The sequence below is a fragment of the Suncus etruscus genome, chromosome 20 (assembly GCF_024139225.1).
Source record: "Suncus etruscus isolate mSunEtr1 chromosome 20, mSunEtr1.pri.cur, whole genome shotgun sequence".
NCBI classification, from domain to species: Eukaryota; Metazoa; Chordata; class Mammalia; order Eulipotyphla; family Soricidae; genus Suncus; species Suncus etruscus.
This window is the reverse complement of record NC_064867.1, coordinates 32,517,895-32,540,198: the sequence shown is the minus strand read 5'-3', so window position 1 is coordinate 32,540,198 and position 22,304 is coordinate 32,517,895. Positions and strand designations below refer to the sequence as shown.

The 22,304-nt window shown below is 54.9% G+C and overlaps 1 protein-coding gene across 1 annotated transcript in view; it reads right to left on the bottom strand.

Moving 5' to 3' along the window:
- Positions 1-795: 795 nt before the first annotated feature.
- Positions 796-22,304, bottom strand: part of PLXND1 (plexin D1) — a 41,207-nt gene continuing 19,698 nt past the window's right edge. The window contains exons 9-36 of the mRNA XM_049766352.1: positions 19,185-19,289; positions 17,862-17,951; positions 17,407-17,500; positions 15,976-16,133; positions 15,295-15,446; positions 14,422-14,521; positions 14,204-14,343; positions 12,656-12,823; positions 12,475-12,565; positions 12,105-12,368; positions 11,864-12,013; positions 11,432-11,546; positions 9,244-9,351; positions 8,816-8,928; positions 7,607-7,711; positions 7,253-7,383; positions 6,933-7,131; positions 6,332-6,478; positions 5,710-5,866; positions 5,099-5,202; positions 4,950-5,013; positions 4,361-4,395; positions 4,032-4,136; positions 3,455-3,618; positions 2,298-2,445; positions 1,646-1,786; positions 1,481-1,555; positions 796-1,278 (exon numbers count right to left, since the gene is read on the bottom strand). Coding sequence (XP_049622309.1) covers positions 1,162-1,278; positions 1,481-1,555; positions 1,646-1,786; positions 2,298-2,445; positions 3,455-3,618; positions 4,032-4,136; positions 4,361-4,395; positions 4,950-5,013; positions 5,099-5,202; positions 5,710-5,866; positions 6,332-6,478; positions 6,933-7,131; positions 7,253-7,383; positions 7,607-7,711; positions 8,816-8,928; positions 9,244-9,351; positions 11,432-11,546; positions 11,864-12,013; positions 12,105-12,368; positions 12,475-12,565; positions 12,656-12,823; positions 14,204-14,343; positions 14,422-14,521; positions 15,295-15,446; positions 15,976-16,133; positions 17,407-17,500; positions 17,862-17,951; positions 19,185-19,289 — 3,540 coding nt within the window. The 3' untranslated portion in view covers positions 796-1,161. The remainder of the gene's footprint in view (positions 1,279-1,480; positions 1,556-1,645; positions 1,787-2,297; positions 2,446-3,454; positions 3,619-4,031; positions 4,137-4,360; positions 4,396-4,949; positions 5,014-5,098; positions 5,203-5,709; positions 5,867-6,331; positions 6,479-6,932; positions 7,132-7,252; positions 7,384-7,606; positions 7,712-8,815; positions 8,929-9,243; positions 9,352-11,431; positions 11,547-11,863; positions 12,014-12,104; positions 12,369-12,474; positions 12,566-12,655; positions 12,824-14,203; positions 14,344-14,421; positions 14,522-15,294; positions 15,447-15,975; positions 16,134-17,406; positions 17,501-17,861; positions 17,952-19,184; positions 19,290-22,304) is intronic.

The following is a 22,304-nucleotide window of genomic DNA, read 5'->3' as shown; positions in this document are numbered from 1 at the left end:
ATCACAGAGACTGGCCTAGAGAAAGCAAAGCCTGGGTCTGAAGAAGGCTCTTGCCACTACATACATGTCCTTCCCTGCATCATCTGTCCAGCTAGGAGACTCCATTTCTCCATCTGTCAAGGGGAGATCAAGCTGGCATCATGCCCTATTTCTCTGCACATCCCTCAGAAAGGAGCACGGCGACAGGCCTGAGCCAGCCCCTTTCCCTCTGGGCTCATCTCTCTCTCTGTTTTTTTTTTTTTTTTTTTTTTTTATTATTATTATTTGGGCCCATCTCTTGAATCAAGACTACAGGCACATGGCAGGTTTTCCCATCAGGCTTTTTATTATAAAGAAAGTTCCAGAGAGTCTCAGCGGCCACCCACTTCCAGCCCACGGGCTCCAGGCCAGGCCCAGCGCAGGCCGGGTCCTGTTAAAGGAGCTTGTGCTGGGAAGAAAAAGGCCGATTTTCTCGAGGCCCTGCTGGGCTGCCTGTCCTCTGGAACCATCATTTCCAGTGTTGTGGAGGGAGCCCCCCAGGGACAACGGGGTGCTCTGCACAGCGGCGGCAATTCACAGTTGGCGCGTGAGAAGGTTCTTAATATATAAAAGCTTTCTTATAAAATAAAGAAGGGGGAAAAAAATAACCCAAACACAAAACACAAACAACAAAAAAAAGTGGTGCTATCTTTAGAAACACTTCCAGCTACAGCCTTGGTGCCAGCCTGCCCCCCAAACCAGGTCTGTTCAGTCCCCATTCCAGCTGGGCACTGCCCCCCAGCCCCCCCCCCAGCGCCTGCTGGAGCTCTACAAGGGCTGACCCTGCTGGGGTGGTGGGTCCGGAAAGCCCCCTCCCTGATTGCTTGAGGTAGTGTTTCCGACATGGACTCTGCCCTGGCCCCATGTGCCTGTGTCCTGGGCCGTTCGCTGACCATCCAGGCAGGGCAGGACCAAAGCAGGAGCTGTCCCGGGGCTGGATATGGCATTCCAGGGCCCAGAGATAGGAATCTGGGGTCCCATGGGAGGAGATGGAGGTGCCCACAGCCACAAGAGTTGGGGGGCTCCTTGCTGCCCCCCCATACAGCTCTTCTGCTTGGTCCTGGGAAAGCCGGAGCAGAGGCTGTGGGAAGAGAGGCCTCTCCTTTTCAGGCCTCTCCTTTCAGCACCTAGCGGCTCAGGGGCTCAGGCCTCGCTGTAGCATTCATAGATGTTGTCTTCCATCAGGGCCACGACCTGCTCAAATTTATGCTGCAGTTGGGTCCTCCGGGCTGTGGGGTTCGCCTCCAAGGCTGTCGTGATCTGGGGAAACAGAGGGAGGTTGCTAAGCCACAGAGAAGGGCCCATAACAAATCGCAGAGGGGGGCACAGTCCCACTGCCTGCCCCTCCATACTGGCCGCTAGTGCCGGAAGCACAAAGTGAGTGCCCCCCTCCCTGCCCTATTTCTCTTTGCCAAGAAGCAGGCAGGCTATACTGAAAGGGGGGGGTAGCAGGGGTGCTCACCTGAGGGCGGTACCTCTTGGCATATTTGTAAATCTCAGCCATGGCTACGTTGGTGTTGAATTCGTTCTGGTATTTCTGCGGAAGTGGGCATGTAAGCACGGACAACACCATAGAGCTCCTGCCTGACCCTGTAGCACCCCCCCCCAGCTCCCTGCACCCCCGTACCCTTGACTCCTCGGCCAGGTGTGCATTCATCTCCTGCTCGCTGAGTGGTGTCATGTCGTGGATTTGCTTATAGTAGCGCTGCACAATTTTCCTGTACTCGGGGATCTCCTTGGCATACAGTAGCTTGTTGGTGGGCGAGTCCTAGGCAGAGATGGGGACAGACTAGATGCTGGTGGCCATGGGGGAAATATGTGCGTCTTCTCCAGACCCTGTGCCTTGAAGCTGGATGTACCCTGGACTTTCTCTCTTTTTTCTTTTTCTTTTTCTATTTTGTTTTTGGGTCACACCCAGTGGCACTCAGGGGTTACTCCTAGCTCTGCACTCAGTAATCGTTCCTGGCAGGCTTGGGAGACCACCATAAGGGTTGCTGGGATTCGAACCACCATCCATCCTGGATCGACTGCGTGCAAAGCAAATGCCCTACACCCCTGTGCTATCTCTCTGGCCCCTGGACTTTCTTGCTGAGATATTCCACCCCTCGCTCTGTGCCCACAAGCCTGGCCACTCTTTGGAGCCTGGATGGTTCTCAGCCCTTTGGCCCCTGACCTGGGCTCCACTGTGGCAACCTAGGGCTTCTAAATGCCCCCCCTATGATCCTCTTAATCCCCCCCAGGTCTGATTGTGCCCCCCCCCAGGTCCCCTTCTACCCCACCTTGCCCAGCTGGAGGTCAGAGATGGAGCAAGCGTCGATGAAGGCCTGAGCGATCACCGACAGACAGGCGTCGATGTGGTCCGTCTTGTCAATGTCGAAGACGAACTGGGGGTTCTTCAGGATGTTTACCCAGAACCGTAAGGGGAGGCTGTGTGGGGGTAGCAGACATGAGATCCCCCAAGGGCGAGACAGCAGGGAGTGCCAGGAGTGGCCACCAGGCTCCAGGACAGGCAGATGGGCCGGGAGCGTATGCTCCCCATGACACTCCTTGGCTGGCCAGGGCAAGTAGAGCTGGTTTCCAAACAGGGTTAAGAAGTGGGGCTGGGGTGGTCTAAGGTCATCCTCACTGTCTGCCCCCCAACTTGGCTCCCCTGTACTCTGCAGAGCTTCCTTGGTTCCGAAAGGATCCTCCAGCTAAATGCTGGTTTTCATTAGGGATCTCTCTCCTCCCTGTTCCTTCCTCACACGCGAAGCAGCAGCAACAGCTGAGAAGCCAGGGAAGGGGGTGTTGTGGGGCGGCCCATGAGGGCTAGTCACCCCCACCCAGGCTCAGGGCCAGCCGCCAATGCTGCCCCACAGAGATCAAAGATCTGGGGCCTGGGGCAGTGGGAGAGCTGGAATAAGATTTTTATTGATTTTTGTTTGTTTGTTTTGGGCCACACCCGGTGATGCTCAGGGGTTACTCCTGGCTATGGCTCCTAGCTTGGGGGACCATATGGGACGCAGGGGGATCGAACCACACAGTCCGTCCCTAGGTTAGCGCGTGCAAGGCAAACGCCCTACTGCTGTGCCACTGCTCCGGCTCCAAGGAATGAGATTTTTAATGGCCTCTCTGGGGGAGATATGTTACCCCCAAGGCTAAGATGTGCAGCTGAGCAGGGTGTGACTTTGGCGCTGTGGCAGAGGGTTCCACCAGCTGCTACGCATAAGCCTGTGGGATATCTGTGTAAGGCAACTCGAGAAGGGCCCAGGAAAGATACAGTCACACTCTCTCCTTCTAGTTGCTGTGGGCGAGAAATACTGCCCAGATTATGGGGGCCACAGAACCCGAACAAAGCCCTGAGAGGTCTTTCCGCTGGCCTGAAATCACACAGCGGGGGTGGGGGGAACAGCTCTAGTCCCTTATCCTGGTGCTATCTTATCCACCCTGTGCCTACCTGTTGGTTTTCCAGATGTGCAGTGTGTCGGGGTCCGAGATCCCCCTCTTCTCGGCCTGCTCCTCCAGGAAGTCGAAAAAATACTTCACAGCCAGCGGGGGCTTATCCTCCCGGATGCTCAGGATGGCCTTGAACAGGTCATCCAGGAATTTTTGCAGCGTTCCCTGGAGAGGGGTTGCAAGGGGTGCCATCAGCCCAGGACCATCTGTGAAAAGTAAGTGGGAGTCCACTGCCCCCCACCCAGTTCCAGGGAGCTTTCGACACTCCGCTGCCAGAGCGAAAGCACAGCGGGTAGGGCATTTGCCTTGCATGCAGCCAATCCGAATTTGATCTCCACCATCCCATATGGTGACTCAAGCCCACCAAGAGTCATTCCTGAGCACAGAGCCATAAGTAACCCCTGAGTACCACTGGTATGTCCTCCCCAAAAATAAAACCCACCAAAAACTGGGCTTCAGTTTCCCTGCTTATAAAATGTGGCACAGAGCCGAGAAGAGGAATCAGTGTGTACCACCCCCCCCCAAGGCAAGTGACCCCAACTGCTGCATTGGGTCCCCAAGGCCCATGACTGGCCCACCTTGGTGGACAGCAGGCGTGTCAGGTAGATCTCAGGGAGCACTTTCTTGCGGTGGCTCTGCCGGTGAGATTTTTTGGGCTCTGCCAGTTCATCCGTGGGCAGCACCTGGGAGCAGATCACTTAGTCCCAGCCCCAGGCCTCCTTGCTCACCCCTGCCTGCAAGTTTCCTGCTATTTTTGGGACCTGGCTGCTTCCCCCACCCCAGACCCAGTCTTTAGGAGAGCCTGGGAGCACACTGGGTGGGGGGTGATGGTGGGCAAACAGAGGGCAGCAAGCCAGGCCCACACCCAGGGCAGGGGTGCCCCCAGGGCGAGAGGCTAGGCACTCACCAAATGGAAATACTTCTCGCTGTCCAAGTCCTTTACTGCGGGTGGAAAAAAAACACAAAATAAATAAACAAGAGAGAAAGAAGAGTGGCGAGAGGAACAGAAGGGGGGAACGGTTCCAAAGAGGCTATGGGGGGAGAGAGAGAGAGAGAGAAAGGGAGAGAAAGGGAGAGAAAAAGAGGAAGAGAGAGAGAGGGCAGGGTAGGGAGGAGAGAAGAGAGAGAGGGGGGGAGAAGGAGGAGAGAGAGAGGAGCACAGGAGAGGTTGTCCCCAAAAAGGGAGGCTTGGGGGGCTTTAGGAGTTGCTTCCCAGCTCCACAATAGCCCAAACTCCTGCCAGCCTCAAGGGTTGCTACGCCGAGGATTCTCCCCTCCAGAGGCAAATAGAACTCCTGGCCTAGCTACCAGGCCTGTGGGTTCACTGATGGTGTGACAGAGACAAAGGCAAGACAGATCCACCGGCCTCCCCTTGACCTGGCAGTGTCCTGGACACAGCAAACCACCCCCCCACACCCCCAGTCAGCCCTACCCCAGAGTTTCAGTTTCCCCCTGGGACCCAGCCTGCCCCGATCCCTATAGCCACCCAGCATTACCTCTGCCCCGGGTGTTGTCCTTCTTGTCGGTGAGGCTCATGGCCAGAGAGGCACCTTCAGGAATCTGATGAGAAAAGAGAGGGTCAGAGGTCAGAGATCAGAGGCCATTGGGGCCGCAGGAGGGCTGGGTGGGGCAGGGCAGGGCCCACCTTATAGTGCGCCAGCGTGTTGAGCTTCTTGCGACCATCCTCGACCACCGAAGTGTCGTCCAGGTCACGCAGGATGTAGCTCTGTGTGCTGGAGGCGAACCACTCTGGGGACAGAGGGACAGGGTGGTCACTTCCACCTCCTGCTCTCAGGGCATCTGGGGTCATGATGATTTACCAGCCTCCTGCCCAGCCCAGGCTATCACCCCAATTTCATGCTTTGGTCCGGTCACCCTCACAGCCCAGGGCAAACCTTTTGGAGACAGAACAGACTTTAAATCCATCTGGGGCTTTCCAGGACCTTTTTTTAATTTCTGGTTTTTGGGTCACACCCGGTGATGCTCAAGGGTTACTCCTGGCTATGCACTTAGAAATCGCTCCTGGCTTGGGGGACCATATGGGATGCCAGGGATCAAACCTCGGTCCGTCCTAGGTTAGCATGTGCAAGGCAAATGCCCTACCACTTGTGCCACCGCTCTGGCCCCTGATGCGTCCCTTCTAAACCCACTCCCTTGTGCCCTGCTAAGGGAAGTCTTTCAGGCCTGGTGCTTTGCCAGCAGCCTGTCTGATCCTCTCAGGGTGGGGAGGCCCTGGCGATTCCTGCCGCTGCCCACCGAGGTCCACATCCTCCGCGCGCGGCCACTGCGAGTAGGGCACATTCTTGCAGAAGGCCTCCAGGATCTTCTCCTTCACCTGCGTCAGTGTATCAGTGTCCATGGCCCGAACGCTCAGCGAGTCCATGCCACAGCCTTGGAAAGACACATTCAGGTTCTGTGGGAGAGAGGGCAGGGGTAAGTGTGGGCCTGTGAGCACAGGACCCTGGCAGGCTGCCTCCCTCTGCCCTGCAGGACCCCCAGATCTGGCCTCTTCTACTCCTGTGGGTCCTGGCCCAGTCCTTTTCCGCAAACAAGTCCCCAGGGTCCAGAGGGATAGCATCACGGGTAGGATGTTTGCATTACACACAGCCAACTCGGGTTCGATTCCAGGGTTCCCATATATTCCCCCGAACCTGCCAGTTGTAATCTGAGCGCAGAGCCAGGAGTAACCCCAACAAGACCCCAGATCTGGAGCCCTCTGTCCCTGCAGGATCTTGGCCAGCCACCTCTATGTGGGACTCCTGATCTAGCTCCCTCAAAATGGCAGGACTCCAGAACCCACCCCAGATCTGCAACCGTGGACCCCACCCAGCAGCCTCTCCTCTGTGGCACCCCAGATCCGGCCTCCTCTCCTGCTCACCCGGGGCTTGGCCTCGATGTTCTCACGTAGCAACCACTCCTCATTGAGGGTGTAGCGAGCTTTGCCAGTGATGGCATCGATGGAGCCTTTGTTGACCTGTTGCTTGATGGCGCACAGGAGCAGAAAAAAGGGCTCCCCAACCGTTTCCTGGGGGGAACACACACAACTGTCAGTCAGTGTCCCACCCAGAACCATCCCATATGGTCCCCCGAACCAAGAGTGATTTCTGAGCACATAGCCAGGAATAACCCCTGAGCATCACCAGGTGTAGCCCAATAAACCAAAAACAAACAAACAAAAAAAGAAGTAGCCAAGCCAGACTCAAGGCCCAGCCTGTGACATTGCCAGAAAAACCATCTGAAACTGGGGCCTTGGAGAAAGAGGATGGGCCTGGGGGCAGGGAAGCTGTGTGAGGCTCCAGGGGAGGACCAGGTCGAGAGACCCCCACAGCCCGATGCTTCCTGCTCTTAAGGCCCAGAGGAGGACAGACCAGACCGTCACATTTAGTGGAACAGGGGATCGAAGCCAGGGCTCCCGCATACCAAGAACTTTGAGACGCCCCTTCACCCTTCACAGCTGAACAACCGGGGACCCCGCTCACCCGAAGGCAGCTGTACATGCAGATGGACATCCAGTTAGTGAGCATTTTCTCCACCACTGACTCCGTGCGTCGCAGCATGAGCTTGGGGTTCTTGGCAGCCGAGGCATCAATGAGATCTACCAGCAGCTCCTTCATTATGACTGTATAGTACTCCAGTTTGCCATGCAATGCGATGGTGAGCAACGAGGCCAGACTGCACCTGCGTGGGCATTGTCTTCAGTGCCAGGACACCGAAAATAATGCCCCCCAGATGGGGTCCTGGATCCTGACATAGCTGGCATAGAGGGCCAAAGGGAGTTGGGGGGGACCACGGACCACACCTGTCACGGACAGCAAAGTCCTTCTGCTGCTCCAGGGCGTGGACGAAGACGATGAGGAAATGCTTGTTGTTGAGCAGAGATGAAAAGAGGCTGATCCCCTCCTCCATGTGGGGTCGGGAGCTCTCGGGGATCTGAGGGGGGCAACTGGAATCAAAACCTAGGAGACCACAATGCCCTGACAAGCCCCTTAAATGCCTCCTGGGGTGGAGACCTCCTGGCTTTTAAATGTACGTCAGCCCCCTAATGCCTCATGAGAACTGTGGTTCAGTGGAATGGGACCAGGGGAGCTTAGAGAAAGGCATGGTGGGGGGCCTGGCACTGACTCGATGGATCAAATGTACTGGGGGTACTCACCCTCCACTCTCCCAGCAGCGGGTGTGTCTCCTGCACTGGAGAGCCACCCTGAGAGTTGAGGGTCTGGGAAGGCAGGATGTAGCGCTCTTCATTGAGGGAGGAGCACTGTGGACAGAGAACCCCAGTCATCAGCAAGCCTGTAGCCCTCTCGCACAAACATGTGAAGTCTCGGGGCTGGAGAGATAGCACAGCGGTAGGCGTTTGCCTTGCATGCATTCAACCTGGATGGAGCATGGTTCGATTCCCGGCATCCCATATGGTTCCCTCGAGCCTTCCAGGAGTGATTTCTGAGCACACAGCCAGGAGTAACCCCTGAGCGCTGCCGGGTCTGACCCCCACCCCCCCCCAAAAAAAAGTGAAGTCTCGCCTTAGAAAGGACAGGCAATAGGTTGAACCCAGGGCCCATGGCAGTGTCTGTGGGGACACTGGGGTCTGGGGAGATTCTGGGGAACCACAAAAGGGCTAAGAAAGCAGCATTGTGGGTGAAGGACAGGATGGGCAGTGGTTGGTGGGATCAGACCACGTGCCAGGAGAAAGGGGCGAGTCCTATGACAAAGCTCAGAGTGGGTCATAGAAGGCGGCAGGTATTGGGGGGGGGGCGTGCAATGGCCCTAGAGGAAGCATGAAGGGGTTCTTGGTGGGGTTGCAAGGGTAGGAGGATGGTTCGTGGGGTCCTAAGGAAGCCTGGGCAGAAAAAGGTACAGATGGGGCTGGAGCAATAGCAAAGTGGTAGGGCCTTGGCTTTGCATGTGGCTAACCCCAGATGGACTCCAGTTTAATCCCCTGGCATCCCAGATGGTCCCCGGAGCCAGAAGCAATTTCTGAGCACATAGCCAGGAGCAACCCCTGAGCGTCACCAGATGTGGCACCAAAAAACAAAAACAAAGAAAGGTACAGAGAGGAGAAATGAGAGTCCCTCTTTGGTGAAGGGACAGGCAGATCTACCACTGTGGTGGGAGGAGGGGGCCTGGCGGTGACTTCTATGGGGGTGTCCAGTGGGGAAAGAAACTGGACTCTCTCCCTGAACAAGTGAGGCAGCTGGGACTGCCACGGACAGTGTGCAGTTTGCATACTGGTCCAGATGCCCTTGGCCTGTGTGAGCCATATTTCCCATCTGTACCTCGCCAACACCAAAGGAATTTTGGGATAGGGGGTCCCCTGAGATGGGGCCAAGGGGCCTCAGACATGCAGGGGCAGCTGCAGGCTGACCTTGGGGAAGAAGGTGCGTGTCACAAAGTGCTTGTACTCCAGGAAGGGGATGCCCTGGCTTCGGTTCAACTCCTTGGTCAGGTCAGTCATGTCTGTCTGCAGTTCAGCAAAACCTGGTGGGCAGAAGGGAGGCAAGAATGTGAGTGGGTCTCCAGACAATACTCCTGGCAGTGGCAAAGGGCCTGACCTGGGACACAGCACCTCCTACCTTTCTTGTTTCAGGGTCCTCCCTACACATCCGGGCTTCTGGGCCTCCTATCTTTCCAGGATACTGGGGCCCCAAATTTGCAAGTTTGCGTTTCCCCTTTCTGAGTTCCTGGGTCTCCCCCTGCTTTTTTGGGGTTTCTGGGTCACCCTCACTTTTCTGAGTTTCTGGGTCACAAGCCCTACCTTTCGAGGGTTTCTGGGTCCCAGCCCCCTCACCCCACCTTTCCGGATCTCTTCTCGAATCTGGGACTCCATCTCTTCCATCTGCACTAGTGTCTTCTGCCAGTAACGCTCAGCGCGGCGGCTCTTGGTGCAAAAGACGAACAGAGCTGGGGGGCGGCAGTGAGAAGGGGCTCAGGCCTGAGAAGCACCCTACGAAGCAGGGATCGGGGCTCTGGCCCTGGCAGGACCTGTGGGAGAGGGTGTAGGGGCAGCCCCTCAGCCTGCAGCCCCCCAAATCCCTGTGTGTGTTTAAATGGTGGCTTCTGGGGCTGAAGAGAGAACAGCAGGTAGGGCACTTGCCTTGCACACGGCCCACCCAGGTTTGATCCCCAGTATCCCATATTGGACCTCTGAGCACAAGTGATTCCTGAGTGTAAAGCCAGGAGTAACCTATGAGCACTGCCAGGAGTGTCCGCAAAACAAACAAACAACCAAATAAATGGTGGTTTCTCTGGAGAGAGTTTTTGTTCTTTCTTGCAGCCTTTTAAAATTCTCTCTATGATGATCGGATGCTACTTTATGAAGAAGTGTGTGTATATATGTAAGTATATATATAAATATATATTTGCAATGCTAGGGATCAAACCTATGACCTCACATACTGTAGGGCAAAAGCTCCAATGATTAGCAACCACCCCAGGCCAGAGAAAGATTTTAAAAGCAGATTATAAAGTGGCACTGCCTTATAATTATTATCATCCCTCTCTTGGGATGATTATATGGCCCCTTCCTGGGTTTATCTAGAACATATAATATAGTAAATAGTACATGGAAAAGTTTACCCAAGAGGAAATCTACCAGGTGTTAATGATGGGTGTTTCCTTCTTTAACTCTCTCTGTTTCCCACAGTAAGTATTTACTTCTTTAGAAACAACTTTATGGAGACAGAACACACAGGCCTTGTAATCCAGCCACTTCAGTTTACAATTCAGTGGCTTGAGGGTTGTGCAATCCTCCAAGGGATCTTCTTACAGACCCTGGGATGAGCTGGGAAGGAGGGGGCCCTCTCCACTGCCCTCATCCAGTCCCCCCCAGCAATCACTGGTCTGCTTTGACTCTGGACACACTCCACAAACAAAAACAGACATGGCACGGTCCTTCCTGCCTGATTCCCTCCATTTCACTTAACTAATAATGTTCTCAGGGTCCTTCCCCTCCACGCTTCAGCACCCCCATTCCTGTTGAAGGCTGAACAATAATCCATTGTCCGGACAAACCCACGCTTTGCTCTTCCAGCCCAACCCTGGGTGGACATGTGGGATACTTCTGCCTTGTGGTCAGTGTGACTAATGCTCCAATCCTCAGTTCTGAGTATTTTTTATTTTTTGCACAGATACAAGTTTTCAGTCCTATCCCAGGGGAAGATTCACTCAATCACACGCAAACCCTGTTTCATATCCTGAGGAACTATTTTTTCCAAAGTGCCCACGCTGCGCTGGTCAGGGGCGAGAAGGGAGAGAGAGTGTCATACCCAGAAGTGCTGAGTAGATTTTTGGGGTATCAAACCCATGGCTCTCCCACGCAAAACTGTGTTTCAGCCCCTTGTGTCACCTCCCTGACTATGACTGCATCATTTCACAATCCTACCAGCAATGCCTGTGGTTACACATTTTGAGTGCATTTCTTTTATTCTTTTTTTTTTTTTGGGTCACACCCCGCAGCACACAGGGGTTCCTCCTGGCTCTAAGCTCAGAAATCGCTCCTGGCAGGCTCGGGGGGACCATATGGGATGCTGGGATTCGAACCACCGTCCTTCTGCATGCAAGGCAAATGCCCCACCTCCATGCTCTCTCTCCGGCCCCTGAGTACATTTCTTTGCCCATGACCGTGACAGCAAACCATGACAACATGCGTCACCTGGGGTAGGGATTTCACTGCTGTGCGAACATCAGGGTCATGTCTCAACACTGGGACCACCACCAAAACTACACTTTTCACTAACAAGTCACCCAGCTCGTTGCTGATGGCAGTTTAATTTTCCTCGAACAAACTCTCTTACCTCCAGACAAACTGTCATATCCCCAGGTCCCAGTTCAATCCCAGAACTCAATATCAGAGGACAAAGTCCCACATTCTTCCACCCTGACTTCAGGATACACACAGTATGCACCCCAACGTCCACCTACGGCACTGTGCTGACCACTCTTCTCTCCCACCATCCCCCCCGGCCTCTGCCCACCTCCGTACCGACTACGGACAGCAGCAACAGGATGCTACAGATGACAATGGAGACCACAATGGCAGTCTCGCTCCCGCCCAGCTGCAGGATGGCGATAGTCTGGTTGAAATTCCCCACCTGGACCTGTGCAGGGCAACAAGGGGTGGAGAACTGTTATCTCCCCAATGCCTCCAATGCCACAGAAGCCATGGCATAACCATGTAACCACATGCATATAACCACATGCATCCCCTAAGCTCATGGTGGGGGGGTTTGCCAGGCCTGGCACAGAGGCAAGGTCAGTGGGGCTGTTGGCCTCAGTCTGCTCTGTTTAATGGGGACATACTGCCTTATACTTTAGCATTGGGACATGCAAACGCTGGCCCAGAAGTGCCAGGTGATGGACAGGCGCTGTGGCAAACGGGATGAGGAGCCCCCCAATTCCTGTCCCAGCTACTCACCGTGATGGGCAGCTGCCCTTCCGCAGTGCCCAGAGATTCATTGACGGAGCAGTGGATGACCTTGTCGGAGACGATCTGGATATCACAGGCCACCTGCCCAATCTTGATCCGGTATTCATGGCTCTCAAGCCCCAGACTGTCCTGCTCCTTCTGTGGACGGATGTGCGCGGGGATGCAGTAGGAACACAGACCCAGGCTGAGCAGAGCCCCCCACTAGGCTCCCCACACCCCTGGCACTCACGTGGATGACGAGGGTGAGGGGTTCTCCGGGGTGGTGCTTAATCCACCTCTCCCTCTTGGCTGTGGAGAACTGCGGGTCGGGGAGGTAGTCCAGGCGGAACCGGCTGCTCCGTTGCATGTTCTCGGGGTCCAGCTGCTCCTCAGCTGTCCCCATCTCATCGACATAAGCCAGTCCGTTGATGAAGAAGTCCACGGGTGCCGAGTCATTGCTCAGGGCCCCAGGGGATGGGCAGGTGAGGAGGGTGGAGTTGAGGACTTTACAGAGCTGGAGGGGGTTGAGTGAACAGATGCAAGATCAGACCAGCAAGTTTGGGGGAATCTGAGGGAAGGTAGGGGTCCCCTCCCACACATGCCCCAAGCCCCTCGCTCACCGTAGGCTCCCGGCCAATGAGGTGCACAGCCATGGACACATTCTGCACCATGTGAAAGCGCTCCCCGGCCACCGTGATGGTCCTGCCACCGCTGTGAGGACCAGCAAAGCCATCAACCCGCCTGTCAGCCAATGGGGGGCCAGGGCGTTATGAGGGGCCTCGGGGGTAGGGCCAGGCTCACCTCACATGGCTTCGGTGGGGGCTGATGGCTGTGATGACGGGGTCTCGCACGTACAAGAAGGTGAGGTTGCCATGCACACAGCCCCGCTGTTCGAAGCGCACACAGACAGGCACTAGGGCAGGCAGGGCACCCCCAGGCACTGTGCAAGTGATGCTGCTGTCTGAGCGCCTGGGGGAGCAGGAGCTCTGTGAGGTGCTCCCTCCTCCATGTTCCCTGCCCTCCACCCAACTGCAATGTCCCAGCACCTGGCCCAGAGGTTCCAACCTACGAACCATGCCCGTGCCTGAGGTCAAGGCCTCCTTCACATGACCCAGCCTTCTCTCCCCTCCCCAGTGCAGAAATTTTGTCAACATATTCCTACAATGAACCTCAGTTGCATGGCCCTCCTGAGCATCATTCCATTCATTCTTGACAGGGCTCTGGGACCAACGGGATGCCAGGGCTGGAGCATGCCCCATGCAAGACAAATGCTCCACCCTCTGAGCTCTCTCCAGCCCCCAGAGCTCCATTCTTTAGTTTGTTTGTTTTTTGGTTTGGGGGCCATACCCAGTGATGCTCAGGGGTTATTCCTGGCTATGCACTCAGAAATCACTCCTGGCTTGCGGGGGGTCATATGGGATGCCGGGGGATAGAACCACGGTCCATCCTAGGTTAGCACGAGCAAGGCCAACACCCTACCTCTGCGCCACGGCTCTGGACCTAGTTTTATTTATTTATTTATTTGTTTGTTTTGGTTTTTGGGTCACACCTGGCAGTGCTCAGGGGTTACTCCTGGCTCTATGCTCAGAAATCGCTCCTGGCAGGCACGGGGGACCATATGGGACGCCGAGATTTGAACCACGGACCTTCTGCATGAAAGGCAAACGCCTTACCTCCATGCTATCTCTCCGGCCCCCTAGTTTTATTTTTTTAACTTTATTTATTAATTGATTGGTTGCTTGATTGGTTTTGGGGCCACACCTGGCAGTGCTCAGGGGTTACTCCTCGCTCTGCACTCAGAAATCGCCCCTGGCAGGCTAGGGGATCATATGGAATGCCAAAAATTGAACCTGGGTCCGTCCCGTTTGGCCATATACAAAGCAAATGCCCTACTGCTGTGCTATCTCTCTGGCCCCAGAGCTCCCTTCTTGAATCCATCATAGAGGGGAGCCCTCCAGCACCCCAACAGTCCTCAAGATACTGACTTCTCTCAACCTGACCTGGATCTTCCCAGTTCCTAGAGGAGTATCTGCTTTCTCCAAGTGGGGAGACCAGGTTGGGGACCCCTAACAAAGCTGCTCAGGAGCTCATAAAACAATTAGAACATCCTAAGGAGCATTTCACTAATGGGCTCTGGACGAGTTCTGTGCTTGGCCACACTCTGTGCCAGTGGGGCCTTGGCTGTGCCTTCACTTCACTTCACACTGCTGCTTCAGAAGCACCAACTGCTCTGAGACACAGAGAGCGCCCCCATGTCATATTGCCTTAGGAGAATGCCAAGACTGGGATGGCCTTTGAGGTGACAGTCACTAGAGTGCCACATAGTGCCCACTCACTGCCCAGCCTTACACCAGCTCCGTGCAGGGCTCCGTGTCATTCAGTAGGACCTGGAGCTCAGAGCCCACTTGGAGGTGACTTCCGTGGATGGTGATCTGGGTGCCTCCAGCCTTGGGGCCCATGGTAGGCTCCAGGTAGTGGACGAGGGGCAGCTGTGGGGAGAAGGCACAGTCAGGCACTTTTGGGGAGACATGGGTGCAGGCAGCACGGGGGTCCCCTCCCCTCCTTACCACGTAGGAGAAGCGCTGTCGAGACCTGCCCTCTTTGGACGCGTTCACCACCACCACGTCCGAGAATGCTCCTGAGGTTGGCCCAGTAGCACAGACGATCCTGGGGGCAGAGGGTTTACTCTGGTAAGAGGGCCCACCCATGCTCCCATTCTTCTCCCCACTCTATGATTTCCCCATGATTCTGCAGCTACAAGGGAGGGTAGCCATGATGGTCTAAAGGACCCCCTGGGAGTTCTCTGACTAGGAGACCCTATATGGGGCTCCTAGATGGGCTTGCAAGGGAAAACTCTAGAAAGGAGCCCAGCTCAAAGACACCCCAGCTGCAGACAACCCCCTCCCAACTTTCCTTCTTTTTTTTCCTTTTCTCTCTTACCCTCCCTCTCTCCTTACATCCCCACCCTTCCTCTCTATCTACTTTCAGGGATCACTCCAGACAGGCTGAGAGGATCATACAGAATGCTGAGGATGGAATCCAGGTAGATTGGCCACGTGCAAAGCAAGTGTTGTCCTTCTCCAACCCTCCACTCAATTTTTATTTTTTGGTTTTGGGGCCACACCAGGTGATGCTCATGGGTTGGTTACTCCTGGCTTAGGGGACCATATGGGACACCAGGGGATTGAACCACGATCTGTTCTAGGTTAGCGCGTGCAAGGCAAATGCCCTACCGCTGCGCCACCGCTCTGGGTCCTTCACTCAACTTTTTAACTGCAAGTTTCTAGGCAGCAGGGCCTGTGTAGAGGGTAGACGGGGCTTCCTGGAGGATGGGGAGCATTTCAAAAAGAGGGCCTTACAGGACACAGCTGGAGCTTCTAGGAGTTGTATGATCCACAAGGAGTAGGAAATGAATGGTGGCTCAAGCCCAGGTGACTTACTGTTCTGACACGGTGTATCTATTGGCCAGTGGCTCACAGGCCACGCTGCCTATCCACACACCGTGGACCACGTCACTGAGCCGCCGGCCCAGGTTCTTGCCGCGGATGGTCAACAGTGTGCCACCGTCTAGGGGGCCACTCAGGGGCTCGATCTGTCGGGAGATGGGACAGAGGAGTGATGGGGCTGAGACAGATGCAGCAGGCAGGGGAGACTTCTGGAGAACTGGACAGTGGGTGTGAGAGTCTGAGCGGGCAAAGCCATACTCAGGGGCCGTGTCTGACCACATGTGCCACATCCTGGCCTGAGAAGAGCACCTGTTTCACCCTATTGCTATCTTTTTGTTTGTTTGTGGGTCACGCCAGGCAGTGTTCAGGGGTTACTCCTGGCTCTGCGCTCAGAAACTGCTCCTGGCAGGCTCAAGGGACCCTATGAGATGCCGGGATTTGAACCACTGTCCTTCTGCATGCAAGGCAAAACGCCCTCCCTCCATGCTATCTCTCCAGTCCCAGTTTTGTCTCTTGTTATCATCAGTCCTGCACCCTATGAAGTCACTGTCCTGGGGCCCAACGCTGTAGAGTACCAGCATCTGACACACCTGTGTGTATGCCTTTAGTGTGGACATGTGTGCATGTGTTTAGGCTCTGAAGGTGCCACAAGTTCCCAGCCTGGTGGGGGCTTACCGTGCGGATCTCAGGGGCAGGGCAGATGGTGGGCAGGGGCTGCTGAAAAGACCCCCGAAGGCGGCAGCCGTCATTCCACATGCACAGGTGACCCAGATCCTCGCGGCCCAGACACTGGGAGCAGTCGGGACTGCCCATGGCACAGTTGTAGACCTCCACTGGGGTGATGAGAGAGAACCAGCAGCCACTCAGGCACTCCCTTACCTCTGTACTCTTGCTCCAGCAGCAGTCATGATTCTAAGGTTCTAAGGGTTCCATCAGGGTCTCAGCTCCTGCCTCCCAACCTGGGAACACCAGGCGGCCTCCAGTATCTCCAGTAATATCATCACAATATTGACATAATCTTTTTTTTTGGGGGGGTCACACCCTCTGACACTCAGTGATTACTCCTGGCTATGCGCTCAGAAATCGCTCCTGGCTCGGGGGACCCTACAGGATGCTGGATATCGAACCAAGGTCCATCCTAGATTGGCTGTATGCAAGGCGAACGCTTCTACTGCTGTGCTATCTCTCTGTCCCCTATTGACATAATCTTGATAAAACTACCAGATAGTCTGGTCGTTATTAATAAAATTACCCTCCCCACATGCCTATTGTTGGGGGCTCGACTCATAAGTCCCACTCAACAGAGAAGAGACAAAGACTCAAGAGAGGGAAAGAGGTTTGTCTACAATCACAGTCTCTCAGTCTCTGAGATTTCTAGTCTGGCTGGGACTCACACATGGACCTAAGTATATTGAATCCTGATGGGGGTCCAGTGATTGGGTACCAGAGTCCCAGAGACTCTAAGAAGAGACAGAGAGAGGTGTCCAGGGAGGGTTCCCTGGGGCTCTGGGATGTGTGTGTGTGTGTGTGTGTGTTGCTTTTGGAATCTTCATGGGATGAAGAGAGGGTGCCCTGGGGTTGTGGTCTATGCATTGATTTTTGGAATCTTCATGGTGGGAATGTAGGGGTTCCAGGTCCACAAAGGCTGTTTGAGGCTCCCCAGAGACAGGCCCTTGGAAAATTTTGGTTTTGTTTTTGTGCCACACTCGGTGACACTCAGGGGTTACTCCTGGCTATGCGCTCAGAAATCGCTCCTGATTTGGGGGACCATATGGAATACTGGGGAATCGAACTGAGGTCTGTCCTGGGTTAGCCACATACAAGGCAAATGCCCTACCACTGTGCAATCACTCCAGCCCCTGAAGAATTGAGTTGATTTAAAACTAACTTCCATCTGAGGCTACTCTGACTCATGCTCTCAGCAAATGCCCCCATCACCCCCAGATCCTATCACGGGGCCTATGTCCTCTCCAAGGTGCAGAAGGGATTAGGGCTGCCGAGTTCATCGAGATACCCAGAGGAGTGACACATACCCAAAGCTAAGCCCCACCCTGCCAGTTGTGTCTGAGTCTCTTGTGGCTAAGAGGGAATAGAGGGGGCTCCCACCTGTCATGGGGTCAGGGCTGTCCAGGAAGCGGGGAGGCTGCCCCTTCAGCTGGAGACGGAGTGGAAACACCTGGCTCTTCTGGTTGGTATGTAGCTGCAAAGGAAGGTCAGAGCTTGTGGGTTGTGGGGCTCTGTCCTCTGCAGAGGAGGAAAGAAATACATGTGTGGGGGTCTGTGCTCTGCAGAAGGAGGAAGAATGTGGAAGGGCCTGGTCTGTGTTCTGCACAGAAATGAACATATGAATGGGCAGGATTTTTTTTTTCTGCAGAGGGAGGGGTATACATGCAAAGGAGCATGCGGGTGGGTGAAATCCCTGGAAGGGTAAGAGCAAGAACATGCAACGGACTGGCCTGCACTCTACAGAGTTGGTTTGGAGACAGTCCCAGGAACAAGAGGGTCATATGTGAGAAGAAAGGAAAGAACAAAACAGAGGGCTGCAGGGCCAGAGGTCTCACCACCACTTGGTCACAGCGCACGGCTGTCTGATTCACCCACACGGCCTCGAAGATCTCCTGGAGCCCAAAGCTACAGTCTAAGGGTGTGTCCTATGAAAGAAGAGATCAAGAAGGCATAAGAGGCAGGGCACCCCACTGCTTTAACTCCATCCATACGTGGTGACGGATATTCAAGAGTGGCCGTGTGACCCCTCCTTCCTGGACAGCCATCATGCCTGGAGATATCCGCTCCCTAGGAGAGAGCTCCTGCTTTGCCCTTTGTGAAATAACCACAGTAAACATTTGCTGAGTGAACAAAGTCAGCTGGATGTGTGCTGGCCTGGCCCCCAGCTGCCATGTGGCCCAACTTCCTGTTTATGTTGCTGTGGTTGGCACATCAGACACTGGGGCAGAGTGGATCAGCCCTCCTGGCCCTGCTAATGCCCCTTAGTCCATTGGGCTGAAAGGTAGGCATGTCCTCTGTGTCCCTGAGCTCAGCCCAGTGGGTCAAGCCTGTTTTGGGGATGGGGTTTTACAGCCAGGCAGGGGGCTCTACTAGCACTTTTCTTCTAGAAGTACTTCCAGGTCAGGGTTCACCATGGCCCAGTAAGCAGCCAAGTGATCACTTCTAAGCAGCAGCCAGGACGGGGCCTCCTCACCCAGACCCTCAGGGAGACGTATCCCTGTCTCCACAGGCCCCTCACGGAGCCCCAAGTTCCCAGCACGTCCCAGATGCCAGCACGTGGCCTCCACGTGTGACAGCCATCACAGGCCCCCAGTTCCCAAGCAGGCAACAGATGGCAAGTCCCAGGAGCTGGGGAGGGGGTGGCTGGCGTGCAGCCAGGACTCGTCAACGCTTCTCACCCAGGAGGGCCCCCCAAGGGGCTGCATCCCTGCCCCCCACCCAGATGGGCATGAGGGAAAGGAGTGGGTGGGGAATGAGCACCTGTTGGGGAGTCCAGGCTTTGGATTCTAGTCACCCTGTTCCCTTCTGGGGTGTCCAGGGCCCTAGCTCTAAGAGAGATGTCAAAGCAGGAAACTAGATAGGTGGCCCCAGGGTGACCTTCACATCTACAGGTTCAGGACTGAATGCAGGGCAGATGGGGACTTGTAAAATCACCCCAGTGTCCAGTCCCTGGTCAGCAGACAAGTGGCCTGTTGGGCATTTTTGGGGGGAGCTCTCAGTGGCTGCTGCCAGCTTGGACCTGACCACCCATTCCATGCCTCAGACCCAAACAATGAGGGGGACTTTCTTGGAGAACCTGCAAAAAACTGATAACAAAACAAAACAAAACAAAACAAAAAACCAGCGCATAGTGGTACCCGGAAGCCTCTCCCACTTACCTGGAAGAAGGCGGCGTTGGCTACAGGCACCTGGATGCTCTGAGAACCACCTGTGGGCACAGGGGCCAGTGGGGTGGGCAGGCTCTGGGGACAGTCCTGAGAGTTCTGCACCAAAGCACAAGGCGGGGCAGGAGCATTTCAGAGGAGCTAAACCTGTGCCTGGAGAGACACCAGGAGCCTGGGGAAGCGGGGAGGGAGAAGGAAGGGGAAAGCGGGAAAGGGGGAGGAAGAAAGGGAGGAGGAGAGAGGGAGGGGATGAAAGGGGAGAAAGAAGAGGTGAAGGAGAGAAGGAGAATGGAGAAAGAGAGAGGAAAAAGGGAGGGGTGGGGAAAGGAAGAAGGAGAGGGAAAGGGAGAGGGTTTTTGGCCAGGAAGTTAGTGCATTTGACACGTGGGAGACAGCCCAGAGAGGTTCGATAGTTTACCCAAGATCACACAGCCTCAAGACTTCTGGTCAGGACCCAAAGAGCAAACTGACTTCTACCCTAACACCTTAGATAGATTTGAGCCTACCAGGGTACTCAATAAAAGCTACGGTGAGGGGCCGGGAAGGTGGCGCTATAGGTAAGGTGTCAGCCTTGCAAGCACTAGCGTAGGACGGACCTCGGTTCGATCCCCCGGTGTCCCATATGGTCCCCCCAAGCCAGGGGCGATTTCTGAGCGCATAGCCAGGAGTAACCCCTGAGCGTCAAACGGGTGTGGCCCAAAAACCAAAAAAAAAAAAGCTACGGTGAGGTCTCCCTAGAGTACAGGAGGCTTTTTTTTTTTTGGTAACATCCGGCAGTGCTCAGGGGTTCCTCCAGGCTCTATGCTCAGAAATCGCTCCTGGCAGGATCGGGGGACCATATGGGATGCCGGTATTCGAACCACCGACCTTCTGCATGCAAGGCAAACGCCTTACCTCCATGCTATCTCTCCAGCCCCCCCCTTTTTATTTTGTTTTGGGTTTTTTTTTTTTTTTTTGGTTTTTGGGCCACACCCGGTGATGCTCAGGGGTTACTCCTGGCTATGCGCTCAGAAGTCGTTCCTGGCTTGGGGGACCATATGGGAAACCGGGGGATCGAACCGTGGTCCATCCAAGGCTAGCGCAGGCAAGGCAGGCACCTTACCTCTAGCGCCACCACCCGGCCCTTATTTTGTTTTTTTGAGTCACACCAGGCAGCGCTCAGGGTTACTCCTGGCTCCATGCTCAGAAATCGCTCCTGGAAGGCTCGGGGGACCATATGGGATGCTGGGATTCAGACCACCGACCTTCTGCATGCAAGGCAAGTGCCTTACCTCCATGCTATCTCTCCGGCCCCCCGAGTACAAGAGGCTTTAGGCAAGCATGCTTTGAACCCCTTCTGCATATACAATCCTTGGATGGGGTCAGAAGGACCCCCCCCCACACACACAAAAAGCACAGTCGTCCTAGTGGTCCAAAGTCCAGAAAAGAGACTCAGGGTCTCTCCATGACCACTGGCCTCCTCCCAGCACCAGCAACTCCATCTCTCCAACTCACCGGCCCCTCGAACCAAGCAAAGCCCTGTTGGCTCCTCTGCTGCTGAGGTGCATCTGGGGCAGGAGGGGCAGAACACAGGCTTCAGCCCAGGTACAGAGTCTGCTGAGAACCTGCCACCTGCCGTAGGCAAACCAGGCGCCCAGTGCCTAGAAGGTACTCTGAGACCAGCTAAGAGGCTGAGCCCTAGAGTTCTGCTCAGGGCTGCCTTCCAAGAAGGGTCCGTGCTAGAGGCCAGGGCACCCCAGGAAGAGGGGCTGCGTCAGTGGTACTACCGGAAAAATGAGCAGCAACCTGCTTTCATGGAGAGACTCAGTTCTGTGGGCACTCAGGGCCTCACTCAGACTACGCCCAGCCCTGCTATAAGATTAGGGTCCCCCAGTGATGTCTGATAACCAATGTCAATATATTCCAGAGTGTCAGGATCCCACTGGACATCCCAGGCCTGGGTAGCAAATCTTTGGGCAAAAACAGAGGTTTTCAGGGGCCGGAGCGGTGGTGCAGGCTGTAGGGCGTTTGCCTTGCATGTGGCTAACCTAGGACAGACTGTGGTTAGATCCCCAAACCAGGAGTGATTTCTGAGCGCATAGCCAGGAGTAACTTCTGAACGTCACCGTGTGTGGCCCAAAAACCAACCAACCAAACAAACCAAAAGCAAAAAAGTGAAAAAACAAACAAACAAAACAGAAGTTCTCTTACAAGAAAACTCAGCTCAGTGGCTGAGAGACAAGACAGTGAGGAGGGAGTTTGCCTTGTATGCAGCAGGCTGCGTTTGATCCCTGGCATCCCATATAGTCTCCTGAGCACTGCTAGGAATAATTCCTGAGGGCAGAGCCAGGAGTAACCCCTGAGCACTGCGGGTGTGACCCTGAATCCGAAACCAAAAAAAAAAAATCCAATGGGGGGGGGGGGGGAAATCCAATAGAATGCATCCCAGAAACCAACCCCTGATGAGTACATAGCACCGCATCTGCATCCCACATAATTAAACCTATTTTTTTAGAAGCAAAGCCTGGAGGTCTAGGCCTTAGCCCTGCTAGCCCACAACCAGGATCGGGGGATATAGATATCCGAGGCCACTAACCTTCAGCTCCCACCTTCTGCTGTGCGTCTCCACCCCACATGGAGTTCAGAAACTGACTGGGAGTAGGGGCACAAAAAACGTGAGCAACACTCAAGAGGCTTCTGAGTGTGCAAGGCCAGAATTTAATACAGAACTAGACACATCAAAAATCAAAGGTGCAACTGTCACTCAGGTAAAACGAGGGGTGCAAGGGGAAAAAGTTTAAGAAAATCTGTTGAAACTCCCCTCCAGTTCAGACACAGACATGGCAACCCCAGCCCTGGGTCCCCCATTCCCACAGAGAGAGCAAGACAGGGCCATCATCCAGATCTTATCTGGGGGTAGCAGAAGAAGAAAGTGGGCTCCAAACTGCTCCAGAGGTTCAAGTCCAGAAGTCCTGGACCTCAAGGCCCACCACCCTGATGATCCCCAAGATCAAGCTACAATGCTGAGGGCACATGGGACAGGACCAGTGAAGGAAGGTGCCAAAACAAGCATGCCCATCTCGGAGGGCAGTGGAGCCCCTCCATAGTGGCCAAGGACCTTGAGCTGGTCTCCTA